This window comes from Nomia melanderi, chromosome 2, assembly GCF_051020985.1.
Source record: "Nomia melanderi isolate GNS246 chromosome 2, iyNomMela1, whole genome shotgun sequence".
NCBI lineage: Eukaryota > Metazoa > Arthropoda > Insecta > Hymenoptera > Halictidae > Nomia > Nomia melanderi.
Genome location: NC_135000.1, coordinates 7,415,197 through 7,428,690, shown reverse-complemented (window position 1 = coordinate 7,428,690; position 13,494 = coordinate 7,415,197). Strand labels below are relative to the sequence as shown.

At 36.0% G+C, this 13,494-nt stretch overlaps 2 protein-coding genes across 5 annotated transcripts in view; one reads left to right on the top strand and one right to left on the bottom strand.

Moving 5' to 3' along the window:
• The window catches only part of Rim2 (replication in mitochondria 2), a 29,188-nt gene that overhangs the window by 2,229 nt on the left and 13,465 nt on the right, over positions 1-13,494 (bottom strand). For all 4 annotated transcript variants that reach the window (XR_012997999.1, XR_012998000.1, XM_031974172.2 and 1 more), the window contains one exon: positions 4,566-4,684. Coding sequence is in view for 2 of the 4 variants with exons in the window: in XM_031974172.2 (XP_031830032.1) it covers positions 4,566-4,684 (119 nt within the window). In the remaining 2 variants the exon portion in view is untranslated. The remainder of the gene's footprint in view (positions 1-4,565; positions 4,685-13,494) is intronic.
• LOC143174220 (peroxiredoxin-5, mitochondrial-like) lies at positions 6,731-9,180 on the top strand. Its single transcript, XM_076364581.1, has 3 exons — positions 6,731-6,984; positions 7,818-7,923; positions 8,980-9,180. Exons 1-3 carry the CDS (start codon positions 6,809-6,811, stop codon positions 9,178-9,180), a joined length of 483 nt encoding a protein of 160 aa, XP_076220696.1. The 5' UTR covers positions 6,731-6,808.

The window sequence follows — 13,494 nt, the reverse complement described above, 5'->3', positions numbered from 1 at the left end:
CCGGATAACATTCGGAAAAATAACCACCCTGTTAAATGGGGATAATTTTTATACAATTATCTTTGCCCATCTGTTCCATGCGCATCACCAAAAGTTCTGATATCAAAGAGATAGAATATCTAAGCTCGACAAGAGCTATAATCTCAAAGCACACCAAACATACGCACAGACCCCCTGGAGATAAATCGAATATAGTGATATTTGAACGATCATCGATAACACAGTAACATTTTCAAACGAACCGAGCAATTATCGGAGCCGATCTCCCAGGGAGGTTCTCATTCAGCTTTTATTTGTATTACATATCTCTAAGCCGCCTTATCTCTGACTCCTGATTCGCAATCGCGACCGCAGCGATAATGGAAATTTATGAGAATTAATAACTGCACATATTCTGTTATCATTCTGCAGTTAAACAACGTATGCTCAACGAAGCACAGAGGACTTTCCACTGTGATTCATATAGATTCGCATACAGATACATCATTTTTGCGCGTGTCTGCATACTTTTATCCATAAAAATCCATTGCCTATAGATCACAAAAGTTTCCATTGCAACAATAAAATACAGCTTCGAAAGTTATTTTTTATCAGCTACTAGACACAGACTATTGCACAAGCTGCAAGGCAATTAGACGGTTAAGACGAGAGGCGCTAATTAATGTAGAGATGAGTTAATTAATAGTGCACTGCTTGGTAGCTAACGATGAATTCGTTCCTCTGCGGTTACATATAATTGTTATGAAACATTCCCCGACCTTTGCCCGCGTTTGCGCAATTTTCAACGAGCGAACCACTTCCTAGTCTATAAAAAGGGGGCACACAACGTGTTTCGTTGGAACGGAGGCGCCGGTGGAACAACAACGAGAGCGGAGGAGGATCCTGTGTAGGTTGCGACAGAGATTGACATGTTGTTTTCGCGACTAGTGCATCGTTGCTGATATTTTCGGCGCATTTTACTATTCGTGGACCTGGTCCGGCCGATTATAGATCCTGGCGTGGTCGCAATTGCGATGTAAACGCATGTGCTGGTCCAGATTAGAAGGAACTGTACGATTAGACACTATTATTTTGATATTGTACAGTGGAAAGTGGAGATCACTGTTGTGAAATACGGAAGATATAATTATATTAAAGTTGGAGATCGATAAGATAAGATTACAGCTGTAAAATATTCTATGAGAGTTGGGGAAATTTAGTTATATTGAGATTTAAAATTTATAAGGGAGGATTAGAACAGTGGAGTGTGGGAATTGTATAAAGAGATTTGAGATACTTATCTCACTATTCTATACTAATAAGAGAAGATCACAGCCGAGATTATACAATGAGAGTCGAGATAAATACTCTAATTATCTCAACGCTGATAAGAAAAGATCACAGATATGAAACGTGTAAATTGTACAATGTGGCTTGAGAAGCTTCAACTATCTCAAAATTTTATAGACAATGGAGGGTCTTAGATAATACTTGTTATTTCTGACACAGTGATGGAATAATTGTAAGAATCTATCAGTGGATATTAAAGAAAAAAACCCAATTTCTAACTATAACCTTAAGGAAGAATATTATTTTAACTCTATGATTAAGTTGAAATATTTGGTAGCCAAATGAAATTCATATACAACTCCTGCCATTGAAACTTTGTGTATAAAAATACAACTGTCCATCAAATCCGCAGTCTAGTCGCTACTAAAATATCTGCTGCGTATTTACGTCAAATGAATATTCTATTTCATCTTATTTTCTCGACACGAGACCACTGGCAACACAGATCTATGTAAACAAACGCAGTCTAATAATTATCCAAGTTGGAAGACCAACGCCTTAGCAGCTATCACGTTGCATTATTCACATATTCAATTGTTTTCCTCGTCTCAGCTCCTGAGCGTACAGAGTTGCAAAAATATCCTTGGCCGGGACCAGAATTTCCTAGCTGTATATCGCCTAGTTGCGACACTCTTGTTGACTTTTCCACCGACTGAAGTCTCAGACCATTCCTCTACACTGTTCTCTCGCGAGGATATTTTTGCCCCTTGAGAAACACTTCTATACAATATTCTCGGTTGCATAGGACATGCACCATCCGATCCATCACCCGGAATGCAAGGGATCAAGGTGATCCCGGAATAGACATTTACAATTAGTGCAACAGAACACATACTTTTAGAAATGTTAGACTCGCAAAAATGAAACTCCTTGTATTGTCAACCCTTCAGCTACTTGAAACTTTTTAAACTAACAAATAATTCTGTCATTTTACATTGTAACTTAAAAAAAAACAAGTCTGAAAGTCAGATTTAAAAATCTAATAAGAACTGCAACTTTTTGTTTACATTCAGTAAGTATTATATCATAGTATATACTTATTTTCCTACATTTTCACTTGAAGATATAAATATTGTAACTCAGTTGTTATTTAATATTAATGTATTACTATTTTTCACAACAGAGCTATTTCTGCATACATGTGTGTAGCTTTAGCTCCGCGGTAGCTAAAGGGTTAATCAATAGAAGCCACTTTTCTGGCGACACTTCAGCAAAGTGCGACCGTGGAAAAATTCTCTGCATTCTTGTTTATCTCAGTGTATCGATCAGAGAAGAATGGAATGCTACTTTATGTCTAGTTGAGCGTGATCGATCACAGCGTGGCTCGTCGAGGGTTTCCGTGGCCGACCACAGACTGTGCACCAGACGGGAAACGCGTCGATACGCCATGAGCCTTCGGGGTTGTCAAACTCGTCTGATATCTCCCCCGGAACGAGGAACACGCGATTACACGTACACACACTCATATACATGACCTACGAGTATATGCATTTAAAAATGTGACCTACAATTGATTCATAAACTCACTTCCCTCTGAACCATTAACTTTAGTAATTAGACTGCGGATTTTATGTAGATTTTAAACACTTAATCGAAGGATTCCATTTTTATCTGACTTTGATTTTTGTAAGAATTATTGAATGAAACAAGTTGTAAGTTAAAATTTCAAATAAGCCTTTGTAAGTTGAATTATAAAATCAGAAATTTGACTTTACAATTAGAGAAAGGAATGATGAAGCCTCCTATAGACTAAGTCACTGTCAAGTCACTTGAAACAAGGCTTGGTGCAAGCGAGTTTTCTCTGGCAATAAATCCAACAATTTCTTTTCGACAATAGATCACACACAGTATTAGAAATATTTAATATACACCATTTTCATCAAAACAATTTGACAAAATAATTCACATTAAACTTACTGCGATGAAAATGTGATATCTCGTTAGATCTTGAACTAAGTCTGCATTCTTTTACACAATTATTTAAATTATATTACATTTATCTTTAATTTCACTTCGAAGTCCAAATTCGATTCTAAATTGTCAAAATTATATTCTCAAACGACACGTCGACTAGCTTCTCCAACGAGCAAAACTCAAATGACCATCTAGGAAAATTCTCTGTGAGTTTACCCAACCGGGATTCCCCAATTGTAAACACAATAAAACCGAATTTACAACCCAAGGTTTCAGGTATGAGAATCCATGATGAAACTAGCTAATCCCTACAACAATTAACAATAGAACTGCCAAACAGTAAAACTCATATTTCAGTCTATTATTAAACCAATGTTTCCAATCATTTCTGAAAGAAGCCTCTTAATAATTAGTACCTTTCAATAATTATAAAAGGAAAGCCATAAGGGTATTACGGTCGGGGATCATTACTCTGACCATGTTAATCTAAGTAAAGGTATAAATTCTATAAGGAAATGTGAATGGATCGGTTTAATCCATCAGGTAGTTCTAGTGTTAACCAGTTAACTGTGTTTGACGAGTATACACGTCATCGTAAAGCTTGACATGATACTAATTCTTTCAGCGATGAATTCTTTATTCTTGCACATAAACATGTAATTCTTTGTTTCGCTTTGATCTTTCATTAACCCTTTGCGGACGAAGACTCTTTAATCCTTTGCACTCCAGAAGTTTTTCACCGGAAATATTCAATATTTTCTAATGGGATACAGATAACATTTCTCTTAGATAGAATTAAGAAATCACACGTGCATTGAGGAAGAAAACTATTTTCTTTCAATATTTCGTACATCGATGCATTATACAAAGTTTAATATTAAATATCAGAGTTTAGAGTTTTGCTGTGTCGAATCATTTGGTGACTAGAGGCGCCTCTGGAGTGCAAAGGGTTAAAGTACACAAAGCTGGCAACATATGAAGATAAATTATACATCGAATGCTTAAACAATAAAAATAAAGGAAACTGTACGCTGATCTCTTGCTATTCGAGTAATTAAATCATTCGTTTGCAACTTAGTATTCCAAATATGAACATCTCATTTCGCCAATGTGTCGGCGTTCGTCCGCAAAGGGTTGAAATATACTCTGCGTGCATTCGTCCTGCGTTCGACGAGTACACGCTCCATTTTTCGATTTTACTGAGGTTTTTCCAACTAAATTCCACAGTTAACCGGTTAAGCAATGAATGGGTGTGAGATGACGACGATCGGTGCTCTTCGCCTAATCCTGATGAGGGTTTGGTGAACGCATGCGGTCCGTACCGATTGGCGATATATCCTTTGCACGCACTCCATCGCGGTGATTGTATCCGTCCGGTGGTCCAGCTGTAGCCTGGTTTTCACGAACCAAATTGGATTTGTCAACGTGCATGCCACGAAACCTGAAAAATGAACGCACGTGTCATTAATCCGATTGGTGCGTGGCCGATGGGCAACGGTTCTCTCGAACCCACTCTTTGTTTTTAAAGGGGATTTACGACATTTTGTTTTCATAATAGTTGGCCAGTGGATTTTCCATATTTCTGGTAAAACGAACGCGTGTAATATAATAAATAGAAAATTTCAGAGAAATTTCAGAATACTACTGTCTTGTTTGTATTTTTTGGAGCTGTTTTTTTACTTTCTTCTATATAATAATTGAACCGTGAATTTCAAGCACTTTTGGCAAACGATTGTTGAATATGATAAATAATTTGTGGAAACATTCAAGGATGTTGCAGTATTACTATCTTGTTTGGAATTTTTTGTTTAAAGTGTATGTTATAGTTTCTCAATTGAAGTTTGTTGTAATTTAATGTAATATTGTGATTGACTATTGTTCTTTATATATTACAAGTAGAAATATTATTCAATTTTATAGCAATGGATACCAGTTTTTATTAATTGTAATAGTATCTGTTGCTGGTACGAAACACGCAAGGACTTATAATACGACACGATAATTGCTGATCGATTTCAAGATACACTGAAACCATTACGACATCCTCGACAAGAATGTCGAGACACTACGAATTACTCTATCAGTTTAAATTACAGCCCTGACATAGGAAAAAATGTCTCAAGCAAAAGTTTCATGGTGATAAAAGGAATCCGCAATATCATAATTAGTTCTCTGCTGGTTTGCTTTTTCTACCGAGGCATAGAGCAAAGGATGTGACCATTTTAATGTAAATAAACAAATGAATAAATATACAACGAAGTAAATGTATAAATGAATACACAAAAAATAAAATAAAGAGTTCCCGACCAATCCAAAATGGCGGACCAAGATGACTCACTCCCGACAGTTTTACCGATATCCTCCGCGTCTCATTTTACAAAATTGGTCTCTTTGGCTAACAACACGGCCGAAATCGTGCTGTTGCCAGGAATCCGTTGATCGATCTCCGATTTCCGCGGCGAGAACACGCCAGCCGCTAAACTTAGCATGTTTTCGAACGTGAAAAACATCGGCAACAATCTGAATAAAGCCGATCCCACGTAATCGTCAAAGAATTAACATCTTCTCGACATTTTGTACCTCGCAGCGAAGAAAATAAAATCACTTCCACGTGTTTTCATTTAATCCTAACCCAACGACTATTATTTCCTCGAAGTATCGTTGACACTTCATCAGAAAACACTGAATATCTATTCAGACAAGTATACTCGAGTGCAAACGGTTAAATGAAATGGAATTCTTAAATTGTACGTTCAATTTAACCCTTGGCGCTCGAGAGGCTCTTTCCAGTCGCCATTTTACTTCACCCAAGAAAATGATAAAATTGGATTAAATTTTATATAATTAAGCATCATCACCTGGAACATCGAAATACAATAACTCTGTCCGTTAACCCCTTGCCTTACGATTTACTTCTCAACTGTGCTTGATAGAACTATATCATTAGTAATTTAGTAGAAAATGAAACGAATGTTACATTTACTCTAAAGGTTAAAGATTAATAATAGGCAAGTAATAATTAATGTTAGAAATGAATAAGCAACGCTTAGATTTCTCGAATTTGAAATTTTCATCACTAGTCTGACACGTTATAAAGCAAAGGGTTAATTTATGCAAGACATTTCTTCGCGTTAATTGTAAAACTATCATCGATATTTCATCAGAAAATAACGAATACTCGAGAAATCTCGTTTTTCTATAAAGACACTTAGCTATGCAACTTCGCTAATTACCACAGCATTGAAAAAATATAAAATTTCATTCGAATCGATTATCTATTTAAAATATATTACATAACAATATATCTAAGTATTTCTATGTACAGTGATATAAGTTGACCTCAGCGAAAATTGCCATCACAATTCAGTTTTAAAATTAGCCGGTACGCAATGTGTTACGTAGTAAACTTCGTTTCATATTTATAAATTCCATGCGTATGATCCTTTGGAAGCATGAAGCTTGCCATGGAAACAAACGAAAGCGTCGAACAGAAGAGCCGAGCGGTTCAGCCTCTTCGCGTGGCTGATTTCCCGAAGAAACCTCCTTCCGGGAAGCCCCGCGGAGGATGCCTGGAATCAGGAAAGGGGACAAAGTGCCGAGCGTGACCTTGTACGAAGCACTACCGGAAAATCAGACCGACATTTCGGATCTGGTGGCGAACAAACGGGCCATTATCTTCGGTGTGCCTGGGGCGTTCGTGCAAGGATGCTCCAGGGTTCATTTGAAAGGATTCATCGAGAGGTTTGTCTTGTATACAGGGTGTAACACAAGCTGCCATGATTTTCGACGTGGCATTGATAGTTCGGCGAAAAGATATTTTTAACGCTAGAACTACCGAGCATTTAATACGATTAATATGCAATTCCTATAAAAATTGTACCAATAGATTATTTTCAGTTTCTTCAAACTTTCATTATAGTACTCAAATGAAACTACTTATTTTCAAAATCATTTCGAATATTCAATGCTTCGAAGATATCAATAATTGCTAAACAACAAAATCGAAACCAGTCATTTTGACTGGAACGGTAGTTCTAGTGTTAACGAAGTTACTAAATGTGAAATGTGATTAATGATGAGTTGTAATATAGAATATTAATTCAGTTGCGAATTGTAATATAATATATTGAATTAGATAAGTTATAATATAAAATATATGTCAAATGTTTATTACTACTATTGTTCACTAAATTTATATTTCATTCACAATTAGACTGAATTTAATAAACAATGGTATCTCCAATTTCATATGGATTTACCTAAAATATTTTACCCTAAAATTATTCGATTTTCCACACATCTAAATTTTCTACTAATAAGGAAAATAAAAGATTGAAGAAATGTTATAGCATTTCTAATTTTTGCTAGGAATACTATAAAAATTAGTTACGAAAGAAGTTCGAAAAAAAGAGTTACAAATTTTAGAGGGAGAACACCATTTTCATAGAACAAAATAGAAATTTGTAGTGAATCAAGAGTTAAATTGAATTTTGTCAGATACTTTTCGTCGGAATACTATGTCTGAAGATCGCGGCGACAATTACGGGTTACATCTTGTACCAATTAACGTTTAGGTCTGCCGATCTGCGATATCTGGGCTTCCAGGAGATAATCTGCGTGTCTGTGAACGATCCTTACGTCATGTCTGCCTGGGGGAATATAAAGGGCGCGGAGGACAAGGTAACGATGCACGGCTCGAATGAGTGTAATTATCTCGGCGGACCTTGAGAAAGTATGCCACAGATACTGCGAGTATCGAGCATTACATAAACGTTGCATTCAAGACTAACGTTACACTGGATGCATTGACCCTTCGACCTTGTCCGACGAGTATACTCGTCATGCGTTTTCTTACATAACAGATGAAGCTATTACTCGTTTCATTCGTTTATTCGAAACGTATCTTACGAGTTTTCAAAAAATTTCAATGTTTATAGCGAAAGGTGGTCAATTACTGTGAAATAAAAACGCCACTGTAATTTTAACCCTTTGCGGACGAATGTCGACATTTCGAGATGAAACGTTCATATTTGGAAGACTGAGTCGCAGGCGAATGACTTAATTACTCGGACAGCAAGAGATTAGCATGTAGTTTCTGTTTTCGCTATTATTTAAGCAATCAATGTATAATTTAGCTTCATCTGTTTAAGGTTTTCTACATTTCAAAGAATCTTCGCCCGCAAAGGGTTAAATGTGTCATTTTGTTTGATACTAGATTTACTGACGTTTACTATAGTTTGTTCTGTTATTCTTAGAGATTATTATCCGTTCATTTAGATCTTCGAAATTTGTAACCCCTTGAACTCTAGGCTCCAATATTGCAGCGGTTGTAATATTAAACATTTTAATGAATCTTAAAGAAACTACCCTAAAATTATTAGATTCTCCGCAAATTCAAATTTTCTACGAAGAAGGAAAATAAAAGATCGAAGAAATGTTATAGCATTTCTCATTTTCTATAAAAATTATTATAAAAATTATATATTTTATATACTATAAAAATGATATAATTTATATACTATAAAAATTTTATATACCATAAAAATCAATTGCAGTTGCTGATAGATTAGAAAACAGCCTGGAGTGCTAAGGGTTAAGAGTGGACAATTAGGATAAATATTTGCATAACTGTAAATGATGCTTATAAAATTCAATACGAGTCGAATCGACTCCTGCCGTAAATCTAGCGTTGTTTTCTAGTATTCGCTGTTTAATAACTACTAGTTCTGAACTTAGGTGAGAATGCTGGCGGATCCGGCAGCCATTTACACTAAAGCAATCGGAATGGACATCGAAATGCCGGAACTGGGCGGAACAAGGAGCAGACGGTACTCCATGGCGACAGTTAATGGAATCGTTAAGGAGCTATTCGTCGATTCGCCGAATGTGAAACTGACTTGCTTGCAACTGGAGGGTGTGCCAACTTATTGCACCTAACTGCCTCGCAATGACAATCATCATAAAACAATTGTGATCGTTTCAACGATGTTGAACTGACGTGAAATTGTAAAAAATCAAAACGAAGTTCACTTTCGTTTATACTGAAATATGTAATTTCCAATTTAATTTAACTTAATATCGAAGAATTAATAATAAATTTTACTACAACCATTATAAATCATTATTATTAATACTACCATAAATATCAAACAGAAATATCCCCAATAAATACATCAACATTATCACAAATATTCTAAATAACACTTTCACCGATATTATCACAAACAAAATTAAATACTAATTGCTATCGACACTACTGACTATTAACCTTTTGCACTCGAGGGTTTCGAAGCAGAGCCACTTAAAATTTGTCATTACAAACTAAAATTTTGTTATTAAATATAATATTTATAATCGATAAAAGACAGTAAAATACATCTGTGACTTTTCTTTTCGTGCCTGTATCATTTATTTATATGTGAATACGCTTTCTCTATTAAAATTACAGTTGCTGGTAATGTCAGTGAGAAAAAACTTCTAGTGCAGAGGGTTAACCCCTTGACCTATGATTTCTTTTTCAACTCTCATCCATACGGCTACTTTGTCATGAATAATTTATTGGAAAAAGAGAAAAATTCTAAGCATATGTTATTCCTATATTTGCTTTTAAGTATAATAGTTGATTACAGAGGAATAATATTTATTTTGAATTCGAATTAACTAAGTAATATAGATATTTGTTGAATCATGTTGAAAATCTTCACCATGGGCCTCACTCGTTGTTGTAGGACAAGGGGTTAACATCAAACAATCAATTCACAATCATCGAAAACCTTCAACACAATGGTTACCAAGACGACTATCAAACTACAAAACGAGATTACTCATTGATCCCAAAACTAGTGTTGAAACGATCAAAAAACAAGACAAGACTTTGCACCGTAAACACCCAGCATTCCGATCGTCTCCAATCAACGTCTAATCGGATCACATTTTATCCGAGGACCGTTCTGCACGTGGCGCGCGTTTAAAGCGATTAGACAACCGCAGGCGAGCAGATAAACGCCGAGTTGTTTACTCGCGAGTGCATCTCGCGAACAGGTACACCGTCCCGTTGACCTACTTCGTGGCCAGCCACGCTGGCCAGCATCGCGCGCAGTTTATCGCCTCGAAAATGCATCCGGATTACGCAAAACTGTTTTCGATCCAGCCGCACGCGCGGCGAGGCACGTAGCGCGGCGTGGTCGACGATATTTCCGAGTCTTTAACACGTTAAGCGCCACGAAAATCTTAAGCGTTTTTCCATAGAGTTTGTCTTTTGTAGCAAAGAAAAGTAGGAATAATTATGAATTTTTTGGCGTTGCAACGTTTGCGTTACACTATTATCAACTTAGTTGCCTTATTAAACATTTTTATTTCACATCGGTTGTCTTGTATGTTACGATTGTTTTTTATTCATTCAGAAACGTCAGTCACCAGTGACTGCCACGGCGCTTAACGTGTTAACACTAGAACCGCCGTACCGGTCAAAATGACTGGTTCCGATTGTTTTGTTTCACAATTATTGATACCTTAACCCTTTGTGGGCGAAGGTTCCTCGAAATGTACAAAACCAACAGACGAAGCGAAATTATCTATCGATTGCTTAATCAATAGAAAAAAGGAAACTGCGCGTTGGTCTCTTGCTGTTTAAGTGATTAAGTCATTTGTTTGCGACTTAGTCTTCCGAGTATAAACATTTCATCGCGCTGAAGCGTCGACATTCGCAAAGAGTGAAAAGCATTGAATATTCGAAATGATCTTGAAAATAAATGGCTTTGACTTGAATGTTATAATGAACGTCTGAAGAAACCGAAAATAATCTATTGTTAGAATGTTTATAAGGATTACATGTCAGTCGCATTAACCCTTTGCACTCGAGAGGTGACTCTCAGTCACCATTTCATTTGATATAACAAAATTACAAAGTGTTATATATAATATTAAGTTTTGTATAATGCATCAATGTTTCCTAATTGACGCACGTTTTCTCATTAGTTCGTTTCAAATAATGCCCCGTGTTTCATCGAAAGGTGTTGAATGATCCTAGTGAACAGCTTCCGAGTGCAAAGGGTTAAATCCTCGGTAGTTCTAGTGTTAACCCTTTGCGCTCCTATGTCGAGCGTGACCTGACAGCAGTGTTATTCGCAGGCGTGATTCTTTGCGAAGATATTTTTCAAATAGATTATGTTATTATGTTATTGTCAATATTATTAGTGAGAAAAATCGTTCACACTGCTCTGTACGAAGTAGCTATTGTTTTAAATGCATTTCAAGGAAAATATCGTAATAATAGGGTTATCGAGGAGAAAATGCAGAAAATGCAACAGAAATTCGGGGTGCAAAGGGTTAACACTAGAACTACCATGTGGATCAAAATGAGCGATTCCTAACCCTTTGCGCTACAAAGGTGCCTCTCAGTCACCACTCGATTGGTGCATCAAAATTGTAAAATTTCGTATTTAACATTAACCCTTTGCACTCGAGAGGTGACTCTCAGTCAGTGGTTCGATACAACAAAACTATGAAGTTGAATATTTAATGTTTCAAATTAAAGTTTGCATTGCTACGTGAAATATTTAAATAAAACACCTCTGTTGTTGAATATTTCCATTGAGAAACTTTCGAGTGCAAAGGGTCAAGTATTGAGTAATCTGTCGATACGTGAAATGTGGAAATAAAATACCATTGTTCCCCTTATTTTGCGAATAGATTCCTCGTTAAGTCAGTTGAAAAAAATGTCATCTATATCTAATAAAAATAAATTGAATATTTCTAGTGACAAATTTTTCGAGTGCAAAGGGCTAATTTCTTCTTTTCTCTTAAATGATTTCAAGTGAAAATTTCGAAAGGTGTCTTTTGTTTGATCACATAGGTCATTTTGATCTATTTCGAAATTACAGAAACTATTTGCATTTATTTTCTGCCACTTGTACTGACTTTACGAGATGTATGGATAAAAGTCGGTACAAGCGGCAGAAAATAAATAATATTATACAAGTGGCATAAAATAAACTACGAGATGTATGGATAAGTTTCATTTATAAGATCATCGTGTATAATCATGTTGTTTAAGTTGTTTTTTCAAAATGTACGGTTTTGTTCGTGGTTCAAGTTGTCTCGTGTCGGTGGGGATAGATATATAAGAAATGTCGGCTGATCTAGCGCTAAACGAATCACTTGAGTCGCCAACGCGAAGGTCGTCGAATAAATTGTGCCTTCCTCTTGTCTTTATGATCTGCGCCAATATTAATGCAACCATTCCGTTGAGGCAGGTCAGAGACGTGGGCGCTACTTTTTTCTAACGTGCTGAATGGCAAATGATTTTGTAGAGTGACGTAAATAAGTAACGTAGGAAATGGGACGTGAAATTATTTCAATGAGTAATGTGCAAAATATAATGAAATAATATCATTGCGAATACTATATGTAACGCGAATATGAAATTATTCTCTTGAGCAATGCGAACAGTGTAATATCAAGTTATTGAATAATCAATGAATAATCAATGAATAATATATTGAATAATCAATGAATATTTCATTGATTTCTACGATCTTTTGCATTCATCTTGCCGAACCTCGTCACTTTACGTTACACTATCAATTATACAAAAAAGTTCTGACAATTATCGTTCGGTCGAATAATCACAGTAATTTCATATCGTCGTCGTTCAACGTGTTAATTCCTTTTTTCTCTTGTTCCTCACCTTTGAACCGACAATTTTTTGTTGATATCCTAACACCGCGAATGTAAATTATCTTCCCCGGTGTTTATTCTCGGCGTTTGTTACTGTTAAAAGATTCTGTTGAGGCAGGTCAGAGACGCGAACACGAATTTTTTCCTCCAATTTCCTTTTCTTCTCGTGTTCCTACGACGAAGATCGCGAGTAAACGTTAACTCGCCGAAGAATTTGAAGAAGACACAAATTACGAGCGTTGTCAGCATACTAGTTAACGGGTCGCGTTACGTTGTTTACAATTCTATTGACACTTTGGTCAGGCGATAATTGGAGACGCTGCGGCGTGAACTGGTAGCATGGAAATTTTCATTTTCTCCTTTTGTTTCGTTTGCTCGATGCTTCTGGCTACTGCGCACTGTTATTGTAGCTTACAGTTAGGTCAACATTTGCAATGAAATGTTTCAAGGAACCTGAGAATTTTCTTTTAGATAATAATAATAGGAATAATGGACATATGGGATAATGTTAACAATAGTAATAATTACGAACATAAAATAATAATAATAAGAAATATAGAGTAATAATAATAA

Excerpts from the sequence above, each read along its gene's own strand:
- LOC143174220 (XM_076364581.1), top strand. The coding sequence starts at position 6,809 with ATGCCTGGAATCAGGAAAGGGGACAAAGTGCCGAGCGTGACCTTGTAC. Across the intron at positions 6,985-7,817 it reads TTGAAAGGATTCATCGAGAG|GTCTGCCGATCTGCGATATC; the intron begins GTTTGTCTTGTA and ends ATTAACGTTTAG. Across the intron at positions 7,924-8,979 it reads TAAAGGGCGCGGAGGACAAG|GTGAGAATGCTGGCGGATCC; the intron begins GTAACGATGCAC and ends TTCTGAACTTAG.